Source organism: Herpailurus yagouaroundi, unplaced genomic scaffold, assembly GCF_014898765.1.
Source record: "Herpailurus yagouaroundi ecotype Mexico unplaced genomic scaffold, PumYag 184, whole genome shotgun sequence".
Lineage (NCBI taxonomy): Eukaryota > Metazoa > Chordata > Mammalia > Carnivora > Felidae > Herpailurus > Herpailurus yagouaroundi.
In genome coordinates, this window is record NW_024412415.1 from 19941703 (window position 1) to 19957786 (window position 16084).

The 16084-nt window shown below is 36.3% G+C and overlaps 1 protein-coding gene across 6 annotated transcripts in view; it reads left to right on the forward strand.

Moving 5' to 3' along the window:
* UNC13C (unc-13 homolog C) overlaps positions 1–16084 on the forward strand; it is a 613180-nt gene that overhangs the window by 261546 nt on the left and 335550 nt on the right. For all 6 annotated transcript variants that reach the window (XM_040492731.1, XM_040492733.1, XM_040492734.1 and 3 more), the window contains 3 exons: positions 407–626; positions 12672–12899; positions 14067–14208. In XM_040492731.1, the coding sequence (XP_040348665.1) occupies positions 407–626; positions 12672–12899; positions 14067–14208 (590 nt within the window). The remainder of the gene's footprint in view (positions 1–406; positions 627–12671; positions 12900–14066; positions 14209–16084) is intronic.

Consider the following 16084-nt stretch of genomic DNA (forward strand, 5'->3'; position numbering starts at 1 on the left):
TCTTAGGCACCAATATTAAGACAGGGACTAGGTTATGCTCCAATGACTGATATAGCAATGAGCAAGAATTTCATAATCCTTCACCTCATGGAGTCCACAGTATAGCAGGGGTGTGGATATTATCAAGTAATTAGAGCTTCTTGCTGCTATGAAAGAAGCTTGCACAACAGTGGAACCCAGTCCAGTCTGGGATGTAAGGGAGTTCTTTGTGTTCACATGACAAATTGGACCCTAGTACACTGAGAAAAGAATAGTGAGCAGAGTTCTTGTCATTACTTAAATCAATAATTAAGGGGCTCTTTCAAAATAATATTTTCAGGGAAAAATGATAAAATAGTTTGTTATTTGTTGAAATCCTTGAAATACACTGACTTGGCTGGCATTGAAACTTATCTCATCTTTACAGAAAATACATGTCTTCAAGAAGACCTTGCAGGCACTGATCTACCCCATGTCCTCCACCACCCCTCACAATTTTGAGGTCTGGACGGCAACAACACCCACCTACTGTTACGAGTGTGAAGGGCTCCTGTGGGGCATTGCCCGGCAAGGCATGAAGTGTTTGGAGTGTGGAGTGAAATGCCATGAAAAGTGTCAGGACCTCCTAAATGCTGACTGTTTGCAGAGTGAGTACCTACTTAGGCTAAAGACATGTATGCATAACCTACATGCTTTCATATTAGGCCTCTGCAGTTCTTGCTGGTTTTCAGTAATTCCACCCCCTACCCCTCCTACTTCACAAAGATTCACATACCACCCATGACATTATATTGTTGATGCTGTGTTCCCATAGTGCCAGGCTCTGACTTAGATTCCTCAGAATGACCAATTGCATGCTTGTCCAGTAGAAAACTTGAAAGTGGCTTCTGATCTGTTTGGTTACTTCCATATCTTAATAGCCCTGTGTGGAAAGTGGGAGTGTGTCAAGTTATGTTCCTCAAACAAGGACTAAGGCACACCCTTGTAAAATATATTTTTAATATTTATTTATTTTTGAGAGAGAGAGAGAGAGAGAGAGAGAGAGAGAGAGAGAGAGAGAGAAGGGCACAGAGAGAGGGAGACACAGAATCCAAAGCAGGCTCCAGGTGTCCTCACAGAGCCCGATGCAGGGCTCAAACTCATGAACAGTGAGATCATGACCCGAACCAAAGTCAATTGCTTAACCGACTGAGCTATCCAGGAACCCCAGAAGGCACACCCTTGTGATTACAATAATATGAATTCTTTCCAAGCCTATTTGGTATCTTGGAACCAAAGGCTTCATTTTTCTCCACCAAATGAACAGGAATAATAAAATTTATCTCAGAGGTTTATAGGGAAGACAAAATGAAATAGTCTTTGCTAAGAAGTTGGCGAATAGGAGATGCTCAGTGAATATTAATGGCTTCCTCATCCTTTTACACTTGTGTATAGATACATATCACTTTAACCGTTATTAAAAGTTATCTTAAATTTTCCATCTCCAAAAGAAATTATTTATACTAATATTTTATATTAGGTCCAGTAATGCCAAAACATCACAGTCTAAGATATATATTATTGACTTCACTCCTGCATTGATTTGGTTGTGGCTGCTGGCCTTAAATTACTAAAACAAAAAACAAAACAAACAAAACACATCACCAAAGAAATGTACTTAAACATGTACTTTCATTTGCAAACTTTTTTTTTCATGACTAAATATTGTACCCTCTGTTTACTGTTTATATGAATATAACCAATGGATAGAGTCCATGGCCTTCCTAAACTTGAGGGGGATCAGAGAAAAATGTCAAAGATTAAATCACAAATGCTGTCACTTTTGGTTTTGTAGTAAGTCATACTCATTCTACGGTTTTCTCTCCTTTATTAGTATTCTTCCTACACAGTCAAAACTATCAGATCAAATGGAGGCTGTTAATGGTAATGAATGCATTTTTTTTTTTTTTTCAGAATAGGTAGTGTGTCTTTGAAAAAAAAATCTAGGAATAACTGCTTAAAAGGAAGGGGTATGGACTCAGTACTAAGCTAATTTTCATAATCTCATAATCCAATTAGAATTGAGTCTACTTATTTAAAAAGTATTGTAAACAGGCATCTTAAGAAATAAGCCTATTAGGGTGGTGACGTTTGAGAAAACAGGAGAAATATTGTCATCCAGAAACAAATGGCTTGAGGGGCACCTGGGTAGCTCAATTGGTTTAAACATCTGACTCTTGATTTTGGCTCAGGTCATGATCTCAAGGTTCATGAGATCGAGCCCCATGTTGGCCTCTGTGCTGACAGCAGAGATCCTGCTTGGGATTGTCTCTTTCCCTCTTTCTGCCCCTTGCCAGCTCTCTCTCTCTCTCCCAAAATAAATAAATAAATTTATAAAAACAAAGGACTTGAATATATTAATGAAAAGAAAAGGTGTATATTATACCTCAGAAATTAGCTGATTTTTCTTTCAGTGTTTTAGAGACTAAACATGTCACCCATTCTTTAGATTTTAGAAGCATCTTTATAATCTATATCCATTTCTTAAGATGTGTTGGTGGATATTGGTTAAATTAAGCAAGTTTTTCTATGTGGTTATATATTAAACTCATTATACATTATAAATTTGAAGATACTTTAAAATGTACATGTAAAATAAAAAATATTTGTGAAAAATTAGGGTGGGTATGAATGGCCCAGGAAGGCAATATTTTCTTTAGTAATACCTCCATACTGTTTCCCTAAAATCCACACTTGCATTGAACAGAAAGAAGCTTTGCCAAGTATATGAATTCAGTGTCACGCCTTTCCACAATAACTATCAATATAATTTGAAAATTTCTCTACAGAATCTGTGACATTTCCTTAAGAAATTTCTATTTTCATCGTGTTAAGCAAGAATTTTGTGCTGGTGGCACACCCTGTGTAAAATATTTCCATGTATGCCTACTATGGAAGAAAAGGACAGAGTTAAAAGAAAAAAAAAGGAAATCAGAGTTGGAAGGTCTAGTCTAACTAATATAGCCTCCTATAAAAATGAGGATGTTCTATGATTTCTTTCTCAAAATGGTCAATCTGTTTGAACACCTCTAGGAAGAATTTAACACCTTGGCAGGAGCTTAATTCATCATTAGAAAATTCCTGTGTATAAATTACAGTTTGAATCAGGCCCTGCCTCCTGGTATCTTTTACTCTTTAAACTCCTATTCTTTAATCTTACCAATGGAGGGGAAATATTTAATATATGTACTTCAATTGTACATGACAATTTTTCAAATACTTGTCTTTTTCAAATAATAGTCTTCTTCAGGTTTGTAGACCCTTATTATTTTGCTAGTTTTTTTTTTTTTTTTCTGAAGACATTGAGTCTGTCAACATAGACACACACAAATACTCAGAATGAAAACAAAACAAAACAAAAAAACACTTTACATGTGGTCTGACTAGTGATCCATGCCAAGGAGAGGATATGCAAAGTTACTTCAAATTCATTTCAGTTGGGTGTTTCATTCCTATCCAGTCTTGTGTCCATGATTTATACGCTTGCAGTCAAGTGGAATGAGACCAGGTGATTGAAAACCCTGCTCCAGTATTTTCTCACAGAGAAGCATGGAAATGTCAGATAAGTTCCCCCAAACAGCCTCACCTCCATTGCTGTCTAGCTGATTTTATTGGTGGTTCCTTCACGTTACTGCCTTCTTGGCCCAAAGCTGGAAACCATGCATAGTGGTAGACAGAAACAGGAGACCAAAGGGAAGTGGGTCTGTCTTTCAAAGAAGAGAACTGATTCATTCTTGCTCCTTCAGTTTCAGCCAGTATCAGTAGCCAGAGTCCACCTGTTTTTTCCTTAATAACTTGTTAGTGGCCTGCTATTTAAAAAAAGTTATTTAATTCTTATTTTGGAAACAGAATTTGGTGGTAAAAGAACTGTAGCTAATCAAGAAGCTGTTTGTCACCTGCATGAACTGAATATAACCCATAAGGAACTTGACGTGACAGTTACAGTGGTAGTTTTAGATAAAGAACCAAAAAGACAAAATGTATGTTGGCTGGGGTGAGGTTGTGTGCAGAGTGAGACGTAAGTAGAAGAGAAATCATATATAAAATACTTTCCTTGATTATTGTTTTGAAGTAGAAAAGAGACAACTCGGGGCGCCTGGGTGGCGCAGTCGGTTAAGCGTCCGACTTCAGCCAGGTCACGATCTCGCGGCCCGTGAGTTCGAGCCCCGCGTTGGGCTCTGGGCTGATGGCTCAGAGCCTGGAGCCTGTTTCCGATTCTGTGTCTCCCTCTCTCTCTGCCCCTCCCCCGTTCATGCTCTGTCTCTCTCTGTCCCAAAAATAAATAAAAAACGTTGAAAAAAAATTTTTTTTAAAAAAAGAAAAGAGACAACTCAAAAAATTGGAAAAAATATACAAATAATCACGGTATGTAACCCAACTGGCTTATACTTCTTTTCACATCTCCAGAGAAGGAATCCCAAAGTCCTATGGAATAAGCATTCTGCCTAATTTTAATTCTTAACTGGGAAATATAAGTACCTGCATAAGTACAGAAACTATTTTGCCAAAAGTTCAGGAAACTAGCATCTTGTGAGATGATCTTTCATTCTGTGTGTTTTCCACTGACGTGATATTAAGCTTCTGTGTTCTGTTAGCCATTGCAAATTGATAGCATTAACAAAATTTGGCTAGGACACTCCTTTCTGCAAACTAGATATTGATTCTGTTTCTTTTGTATTCGTATTACCACATTTTGCAACTGTGATATCTTAAGACATTTATTTATATATACTAAATAGCTACTGTGGGTGGGAGCTTTATTCTGGGCTTTTAGAGCTCAAGAGAACATAACCACTGCTGTCCCTGGATTCAAGCATATTTTCAAAAACTTACATGAGTGGATTTGAACACATATCTTGGAATCTTTTAACCTTCTACTCTTTTATCTATCTATCTATCTTTAAATTCAACTTATTAACATACAATGTAATCTTGGTTTCAGGAGTAGAACCCCATGATTCACCTCTTACATGTGGCACCCAGTGCTCATTCCAAGAAGTGCCCTTCTTTAATGAGTACTTAGGAGGCTTAGAAGTAGGATTCTGTGTATCCACTGCTCTAGGGTGGAGATTTTCTTTATGTCTTCAGAACCTAGTACATGTTTTAGCATAGTTAGATGCCAATAAATGTTGGTTAAACAACAAATGAGGGCATGGGAACTGCAGTAAGAAATAGCATGTTATGGTTTAAAGATCATTCTTCCATAGAATCATAGATGGTTAGGGGAGCCTTTGAGATCAGTGGATTGGAGAACCCAGTCTACTGATCTTACTGAATTGACGCAGACCAGTTTCCTGTCCAAAAAGAATCAAATAGATATTATAGATAGGGTTAGAACCCAGGTCTCTGAATTCCCAACCTCATAATCTGACTTAATTTGTAAAGAAATACACAAAGTTTGTACTAAGGGAAAAATGGAATGTTGTTGAATTTTATTTTTGGTGCTTTTCCACTCTCCCATATAGTACCCCTGACTTTTAGGCAAACTATGCTGCCCTGATTTTGGCTTCACATGATGATGATGACTCCAGGCATGTCCACTGTGGCTAACACATTAGCTTGGAGTATACGCCAATCAAAACATACCTACTGCATTGACTTTTCAGCAACACTAAAGAGAAAATAATAAATTAACATGGATAAAAGTGGAACTAGTAGTTGAGTTACTTTCACACAACGGTCATGAACCTCAAGGAATAAACTAATAATGGAGCATTTTCAAGTGTGGGGTAGGCTGCTGTAGGGAGATAAAAATGGTAAACAAGCCTTATATGATGCCATATGTTCAACATAATAGAAGCAATGGATATCTGCATATCCATATCTGTATCTATATTTCATAGTCCTGAGTTACTTGAGAAAGATCTGGCTTTTATTCTTGCTGCTACCAGAATTTTTCAAAACTTTCTGAGCATCACTTTCTACATATGTGAAAAGAGTTAATAATACTGGCTAACGCTCTTCGGCTGAACACCACCAGAAACATGTCTGTAGTTTTAAAAGTTCACTTTATTATCCGTTGCTGCAATGGAGAATACGCATCAGGATAAACAATAGGGCATCTCAGTAAGAGGCTATTAGAAAGCAGACATTGCTCTGGATCAGTTGTTGTCTTGAAATGCGGACAATTCTATGATTATGTGGGTTAAAAAACCTTATCTCCAAGCAGGATAGACAAGAGTGTGTCTAATCGCTGTACTTAGCAAAGAAACAGTGGTTACTCATTAGGAGAAAGAATGTTTGGTATTTTGTGATCTGTACAGTGACCTTGTTTTCCTTTGTGCTTAGACAAACTTGTGAGATGGCCTTGTTTGTCTCACATTAACACTGTCACAGAATGACCGTGTGTGAAGTTGGTGTCCTGTGAGTTTGCTCGTGTCCAACAGGAGAACAACATGGCCTAGCTTTGAGTGCCAGACCAGCTTCCAGCAACATTGTGAACTAGCTGCGTCAGCCAACTTCATTTCAAAGGCTATTTAAGAAAAGAGAAATAGAAAGAAATCTTGTGTTTAATATTGTCTTTGTTTTCCTTTTCCTTTTTTTTTTTTGACAGAGACATGAGAAAAATCTGTTACTAAGAGTGATAAGAACAAAAAAGATCTTTGCTCTATCTCTCCCTTGATTTCTTCTTTTCCTTACATAGTAAAGAGACTTTTGAAATTGAGGACTTTTTTCTTTTTTTCTTGGTTTTAACCCTGATCTATGTAATTTGTGATGCTGCAGTAACTGGAAAAATTCTAGAAAGTTAGTATCAAAACAATGCTCATGAGGAGAGCCTGGATGGTTCAGGCAGTTGGGCGTTTGAGTATTGATTTGGGCTCAGGTCATGATCCCGGCCACAGTCCTGGGATTGAGCCCCCTCATCCATGCTCAGTGCGGAGCCACTTAATATTCTGCCTCCCCTGTCCCCACTAGTCCTCTCCCCTGTTCCTGCTCTCTTTCTCTCTAAAATAAATAAATGAATAAGTAAATAATAAATGAATCTCATGAAATGTAGTAGCTTTGACACACAATTTTGAGTGAGCCTTCCTGATTTTATCATCTTTCATATGCAAATCTTTCTGGACTTGTTCTACAAGTTTGCATTCACCAATAATGGTACTATTGAATATGGTAGAAGTTGGGGGTGGGGGCAGGGAAGAAAGGCTGAATTTTGGTCTTGGGCCCAAGCTCAATAAAGTAAAATTACTTAATGGATGGTGGCAGTTCCATGAAAGGGGAGCCCCCTGCCCACATTCTCCCATTGTCAGCAATGGGGCACCAATGAGAGTGGGAGATGATGATCTCCCAGTAGCTCTGTGATCTTCCAATTATTCTTGTGTTAAATGTCAGTCCTTTGTTGTGTTTGCGAAATAGAGTGGAGTGTGTGGCTTTGATTAAGAGTAGAGGTTACGGCTGATTTGAAGACTAGGGGTGTTGTGGGTCTTCTCCTTGGAAAGATTCAAGGCATATTAAGAGAGGAGGGTTAAGATTATCTTGAATGTAAAGCCGCTAAAGAGAAAAGATAGAAAATACTAGCCACCAGCCAAGTGCCCACCTACATGATTTCATGGGAAAGAAAAACACAAGCACCATGAGCAGGCCACCTATAGGATTATACTGGGAAAGGAAAGAAAAACTATGAAGTTTCTTATGTTAGGGACTCCTAGAGAACCACCTCAGTATCAGACCACCTGCATGCATTTCATGCATATTAACCACCTGCCTACTCTGAGTTCACCAGCTTCAAATGCAGGTAAAAATGTTTGGATATGAAAAATAAAAATATTGTAATAATAATATCTTTTTGTTTCTCTGAACTTTAAATTTTCTTAAATCTTTAAGTGCTTCATTGGCTCTAATCAAGCAAATAGTTACAGAGCATTTAGCACATGGCTGATATTGGGTATGGCACTGTTAATGGGGAGACTTTACAAGTTGTTTCACAGGCCAAGTAATCATATAGCTAAAACCCCCAAATTCCATTTTAATGTATAATTCTTTAATTAGTATTTGTATCTTCACCTTATGACATCTAGATGTTATACTTGCTTAATTATTAGAATTGAAACTTAAACATTATTTCATTTAATCCTTACCATGACCCTGTTAAGAAAGATACTATTATTTCCTTTTGTTTTTCAGGTGAGAAAACTAAGGTTTACAGAGATAAAGTAGCCCAATTTCAAATGGGTAGTAAGTGGCAAGTCAGGATTCACACGTGTCTGCCTTCTAGCATACGAGCATCATGAGCCACTCTGCTCCTTTGCCTTATTTAAAAGTGATTTCCTTGATGCATTTCTTCCATTTATATCTGGACTTATGCCCTTGTTTTACGCTCACTATAAGTGCATGAGGTATATAGGCCAACCAATTGCTGCTTTCTAGTGATGGGCACACAGCCTTTGTTTTTGAAAATTCCAAACCCGAAGCCAAATGCCCAGTGTATTTTGTCTCTTCGTAAGATTCCACAGCACACATAACATTTTACACTGAATTTATTTTTGTGTCTTCCAGGATCATGACCTCAGGGTGAGAGTGTGTACAAAATTCCTAACACATAAAATTGAACCTGTAGCCAAATTAAGTACCCAATATGGCAATCATTTTAGGTTTCCCCAAGAAATATTCTGTCTTCTCTGTTTTTTGAGTGTATCCTATTTTGTAAGCAGCATGCGTGATACTTGGAATACATATTTAGTTGAGATTGGCCTTATAGGCTAGCATGTAAGATAAATGAATACACAGGTAATTGGGTCAGTGATGATAAATAGTTAAGAATTTTGCAAGGTAGTGGCTTGAAATCAGCTGTGGTAGGAGTATTTACACCACAGAAATCTGCTAATATTACAGGTCAGGTTTTGTTTTGCTGTTGCTTTTGTTTTTGTTGTTTTCCCATAGGGGAGAGGAAAATGTGACCACTGTGTTAGGGAAGCCCCTATTTCTGTTAAGGAAGAGATAAAATCATACATTAAGAATGGAGGTTAGTGGAGTGAGGTAAGTGACTTGAAGAAAGTAGAAATGTTTTGTAATAGCTATTGAGAAAAATAAGAAAGAGAAGAGATTGAGACCAAGAGAGAATATTGCAGTTATTATATGTATGTATCTGAAAGAAACACTGAAATTATCAATTGCTGTGTAAAGGTGGTAAAATTGTGAATTTCACATGAAATTTATATGTTTTTGGTAATAATAAAAATTATAGAGACAAGTAACGGTTCTGATTTGCTGTCCCTTTAAATTTTGTAGAAGGAAACCCTGTGGGATAAGTTTGCCTCTGTCTGAGGATGAAATCTCTTGCAGTTTTGTTGTGCATAATTGTATTGTCTGGTTTGTCAATTAAGTGTTTTTAAAAGTAACAATGATAGGGGCACCTGGGTGGCTCAGTCGGTTGGGCATCCAACTTCAGCTCAGGTCACGATCTCGCGGTCCATGAGTTCGAGACCCATGTCAAGCTCTGGGCTGATGGCTCAGAGCCTGGAGCCTGCTTCCAATCCTGTGTCTCCCTCTCTCTCTGCCCCTCCCCCGTTCATGCTCTGTCTCTCTCTGTCTCAAAAATAAATAAACGTTAAAAAAATTTAAAAAGTAACAATGATGCATTCCATTTGGATAATGTATTACACTTTGTAAAGTGCTTTCCTGTACATTATCTCTTTTGATCTCATTTACGGTTCTTCCTTTGTTGACATATTATTTACTGTATTTCTGTGCAGCTACCAGACCTTCTATAATACACTTTGAAGGAAGAGTCATATAAATGCAAATTTGTTTATATCTGATGACTTTGAGATAAGCAGACTAAGTCTGAATGAAAACAATAGACCCAAAGGGTTAGAAATTCATGGCAAATCGCAGCTATTTCAGGAACAGTTTCATTAGAAAACTCAGAGGAGGTATGTGGGTTTGAAAAACAGTAAGGCAATGTAAAGTACTTGTAGATCAGTGACAAAAATTAATTACAGATTTTTCTTTATATGGCCAAAGTAGATAGACTTAAGTTGAATCATTTCCCTCAGACCAAACATGTTAGAGTGAAAGTAGAAGTTTTAAAATTCCACGTATCTTTTCTAGGAATAACAGAGAAAAGGTTTAAATAGAAGTCTCTGATCCTCTGCTCTCCCCAGAATAGTGGTTTCAAAGTTTATGACTGGTCTCTTTTCTACGTATTACAGTGTTCTACTCCAACATCAAGGGCATTGGTGAAGGATTTCACAGATAATTGTCAAGTTTACCTAATATACTTCTTTAAAAAAAATTCAAGAGGCAGTTGTTGAGTTTAGAAATTTGATTCCTTTAGATAAAAAATTTCTTGATATTCTACCTTTGAATTTGACACTTGTTGCTTGAATGGGCATTATTTTGTGGGTAGTGGTCAGCTGGCTCTTCCTGAATTTAGAGAAATAATTTAAAATATACTTAACTCTCAAGAACGTTAACACTTTTTTCCTATAGTCTTTTGGGAACACTAATAGCCAAAGCAATAATAGTTACTTAGAAATTGGAGGAGAGTTACGTTTTATGGCACTTTTAACCTGTTAAACATTCATTCTTAGGATGGCTGTCACATACCAAACTTTTGGGGTATTTTGAATCTTGCGGTAACTTTTTCAAGCCTCCACTGTCTTTCTATTTAATGAATATTTCAGTACTTGAAGTACAATATGCCTGTTGGGTAGCTGGAACTATTAAATGTAGCCTAAACTAATTTCATTGTATAAGAATTATGCACTGTGCAGTTAAATCATTACTGATAAATTACAAGCATGGTTAATTGTTAAAGGATGTGTAATCTACTAATGTGTAGCTGTTCCAGGGCCTGTTTAAACAGATGACTGGGACATTTATAATGTCCTTTCAAATTACTTTAAATGCAATGCTTTCATTTTTAGTATTTTTTAATGTGGTTTAAGACTCAAAGGTTTGTTTTTTAATGATAAAGACAGGGAATATGCTCTTTCTATCATTAAAATATTCATCCCTTTAACTTTCTCTAATTACATCTTGGTTATTATGAATGTATTTTTCCCACATTAGGAAACAAATGTTACACTTTTAAATAAATGCAGTTTTTCACTAAAGTACTCCTGTTAAATTGATTATGAATTTATTATAAGGAAAGTTAACAGCTGACCTCTTCCTCTTTGTCTTAGATTCTATGCTTAAATTGGGCTTAACATGCAAAGACTTATATTCAAAGAACATTACTGAAGCTATCCTTTGTGGTAGAAATGGTGCAGATAAATTATCCCATTTAGGGATGCCTGGACGGCTCAGTCTGTTAAGTGTCTGACTTCGGTTCAGATCCTGATATCAAAGTTCATGAGTTTGAGCCCTGCATCTGGCTCTGTGCTGACAGCTCAGAGCCTGGAGTCTGCTTTGGATTCTGTGTCCCCCTCTCTCCTCCTCCTCCTCCTCCTCCTCCTCCTCCTCCTCCTCCTTCTTCTTCTTCTTCTTCTTCTTCTTCTTCTTCTTCTTCTTCTCTCTCTCTCTCTGTCTCTCTCTCTGTGTCTCTCTCTCTCAAAAGTAAACATTAAAAATTTCTTTTGAATTATACCACTTAGTCTCTAAATGTTTCACTAGATATTAGTATGCCTATTTCAGGAATATAATATTTCAAAAAATTGTAAGTTGGATAATACAGTCATTTAGATGAAAATTGGAATTGTTGCTAGCTATGAACATGAGTTTTGTTGTTTTGTTTTTATTCTTTTCACAACATCTCAGTTGTTCTGATCCAAAAAATATTTGGTTTCAGCGGTGGCAGTTCCTGCAGTATTGGTACCTGGGGTTTTGCATTCTCATTTCATTCTCACTAAGGAACCATGAGAGTTGGAATCATGGTTTGCTGTTTACCTGTTGTATAATATTGTGCAACCCACAGGCCACACAGAACATTGAGAGTATCTGGCTGGTAGTTGGAGAATGTGAGGGACCCAAGAACTGACTTTTGGAAATCCTTCACTGCCAAAAGGATTGGCTTTATAAATAAAAATGCCCAGAAAGTTGAGACCAATCACCAAATTACTAGAAATCAAAAAGGGTTTTAAGTAGAAATAATTCAACCTGTTGACAAGTGTGGCCATATCACAGAATGAGAGTTCACGTCTGTGGTCTGTCAGGTATTTAGAGATCACCTAGCCCAGTGGTTTCCAATTTAGTTGCAAGTAAAATCTTACACTATATTTCAATATATATGAGAGAGTGGTGGTGTTTATTTTATAAGAAGAATTTAAGCACTCAATTATGATAAATTCCATCATTAAAAGTAAGCACTTTGCACACAAGTATTTGAAATTCTGATTTTTGAATGACACTTGCCTTACATATACAATCTATTTCTCACATTTGTGTGTGGTATATATGTGGAGTATATAATATCATTATTGTGTGCATTCTGTTTTGAAAATTTAGATGACATTTTTCTACAACCCCTGATTTCATCAAATAACAACAGAAAAATACTGGGAATCATGCAAGTCCATTTATTTGCCATTAACTCAAAAGACTAGTTCTGAATATTGTCCAGCAATATTTGTTTGTCCTGATCTTGTCCTGATCTCTCCTTAAAACTAAAGCATTTATTCATTCTCATATTCCTTCTTTTTCTCCCTCCCTCGGGCTATCACAAAGTAACTTTACATACATGTACATCACCATTGATTTTTCCATTATAGGAGCAGCAGAAAAGAGTTCTAAGCATGGTGCCGAAGACAAGACACAGACCATCATTACAGCTATGAAAGAAAGAATGAAGATTAGGGAGAAAAACAGGCCAGAGGTGTTTGAAGTAATTCAGGAAATGTTTCAGATTTCTAAAGAAGATTTCGTGCAGTACACAAAAGCGGCCAAGCAGAGTGTACTGGATGGGACATCTAAGTGGTCAGCAAAAATAACCATTACAGGTAAAAGTAGTTATCTTTAAAATTTCGATTCCACACTGAGATTTTCACATGTCTTAGAAATCACTGCTAATAATAAGAATAATAGGTAAAGTAAGTAGAATTTTTCTTTCTTGTCAGTATTGACCAGTGTAGTTGTATTTCAAAGTTCTCATATATATACTAGACAATTGAAGTAATTTCAGTCTGTTGGTTGTTCTAATCAAAAACTCTTCCAGAGGAAGAAGGTTGTCTTTTACAATAGACTCATCAATGCCCTACAATTTCCAAGAGATTAGCTTTGTAGCTGTCTGACACTGATAAATTACAAGAGTAGCTAAAAATCTCTTTAGTCAGTTTTTCTTAATGAGAAAACACACATTATTTTACTTAGTCCATGATCAATACCCCTCAAACAATTGATCCTAGAGTCAAGGCAATTTGAGCTTAGTGATGTCTGAAAATATGAACTCCTGAAGTTGCTTACAACATTAACAAGTGCATGCATGTTGTGTTAATGTTTACCAAGCATCTTAACTTACTCATATGGCACTTATAAGATAAAGAAGCTTTTTATTTACTAGGTTGACTTGATCAATAGTGATAGCAAACTTGGGGTGATATGACTCTTGGTTTGGATCCAGGTAATAATCTCATGGTTTATGAGATCAAGCCCCGAATCAGGTTCTCTGCTGACAGTGCAGAGCCTGTTTGGGATTCTCTCTCTCCCTCTCCCTCCACCCCTTCCACACTCATGCTGTCTGTCTCAAAATAAATAAACAAACTTAAAAAAAATAGTAACAGCAAGCTCATAAATAGAAGTACAGTTTAAATTACAGACATTTGGATTATGTTGGATAAACTTTTGCATACTGTATGTGCATCATCATTTCTCTATGTGTATATGCAGTAATCTATATATAAGTATATAGCTGATGTGTATATGAAAGTGTATGTATATAGTTAATATTCATTACAAGCAAAAGCAAATATTCAAGGAAGGTTTTAATACTTAGCATTTTAATTATTACATTAAGTATTTTTTTTAAGTCCTAATGTTCATAATAGAAGCCCTGGAAGTGCATCTGTAAACCCAGTGTACAATGTGTTAGAAAATGCTTCATCATAAATAGTCCCTTTTTTTGTTTGAGGAAATCTTTATATTAAAATGTCCATTTTGGCTTATTTCAGTGGTTTCTGCACAAGGCTTGCAGGCAAAAGACAAAACAGGGTCTAGTGACCCATATGTTACTGTTCAAGTTGGAAAGAACAAAAGAAGAACTAAAACCATTTTTGGAAACTTGAATCCAGTATGGGATGAGAAGTTTTACTTGTAAGTACATAGTGTGAAAATATTATGCTTGTTAATGCTTTTGGGAATAAATTTAGTAGAGGCATGCTAAATATAGAAGCAATAAGTATCTCATACTATCTATGCAAAAAAATATTAAAAGTAAGATTGTTATGAAGTCACTTAATACTCTTATATTCTTTATTCTTTATCTTTGGAAGCAAGTGAGTAAAAAGAGTATTTCAAACAAAAGGTGGCATGGTTGGGGTGACTTTACAGGAGAAAAAGGAATAAATAATTTTGTAACTTGGGTTGACCCAACGCAATGAGGAATTTACTGGCTTGATTGACCAATATTTTGACGTCTGAAGACTTATGTCTAAAGGCAATAGATTTGGGCAGGATTTGGCCCATCCCACCTACACCATGATGAAATGGTTGATGATAACTTTTACAACCTCTCATTATCTGGGAGGTCATTTATTTTTAAGTGTCTTATATTTTACACTAAACAGCAAAAAGTTATTTTTCTGACATGGGTTCTTTTCTTTCTAGAGACATAAAATTACTTCCACTTAGCATTTGGTAGAAATGAAAATTCCTAACCCTGAATTTAAGGACAGTCATTTCATTTTCTTTCCTCCTTTCTGTGCTGATGGTTTAAACATGGATCTTGTTAACATGCTAAGTAAGTGAACTTAACACCTCCAGCTTGTTTGGGAATATAGGCAATAGTGAGTAAGAAATGAAAAGCTCTTCTTGTGTATATGGGCTGATGAGGGAAATGTTGAGAAATAGACTTGGGAAGTTTGTTGGGACTAAATAACAGTGGGTGCTATAGAATGAGTTTGGATGATTCCTCCCTTCACACTGATAGAAGGAACCATTTTTATATTCCTTCATTTGTTAACAGAAGGCAAAAGTCAATTGACAGTCATAATTTCAAGCCTCAAAAGCAGTAAAATAATGAATCAAGCAGGATAAGGGCAACAAAAAAGGACAGGACTATGGCAAACTTAGAGCAACTGACTCTTGGAAAAATAGTCTAATTCTAGAGTACTTTGCGTTAAAAATCCTCTTCATCCCCCTATTGCACCTATTCCACCTATTCACCCCCTTTATCCCAGAATTCCAGACAACCAGTGATCTTTTTACTGTCTCCATAGTTTTATCTTTTGAAGAACGTCAAAGGGTTGGAATCACACAGTATGTAACCTTTTCATGTTGGCTTTTTTCTCTTAGTAATAGACATTCTATTTCCTCCATGTCTTTTATATGGTTTGATAGTTCATTTCTTTTTAGCACTGAATTTTATTCCATTGTCTAGCTGTGTCACAGTTTATTTATCTGTTGACCTACTGAGGAACATCTTGGTTGCTTCCAAATTTTGGCAATTAAGAATAAAGCTGCTATAAACTTTCATATGCAAGTTTTGGTGTGAACATAAGTTTTCAATTCCTTTGCGCAAATGCCAAGAGGCATAATTGCTGGATTGTATGGTAAGAATATGTTTAGTTTTGTAAGAAAACAATCAAACTGTCTTTTAAAGTGGGTGTACCATTTTGCATTCCCACCAGCAATGAATGACGGTTCCTGTTCATCTGAATCTTCTTTAGCATTTGGTATTGTTTGTGTTCCAGGCTTTGGCCATTATGATAGGTGCATCGTGGTATATTGTATTCACTGTCATTTCTCTGATGACATATGACATGCAGCATTCTTTCAAATGCCTATTTGCCATCTGTATATCTTCTTTGGTGAGGTTTTTATAAGAATTTTAAAGAAGAGGTGTTTTTTTTTCTAATTGTTGAGTTTTAAAAGTCTTTGAATGTTTTGGATAATAGTCCTTTATCACATGTGCTTTTTGAAAATATTCACTTCTTATTCCCTTTAAATTGTCTTTCTCTACTTCACTTTT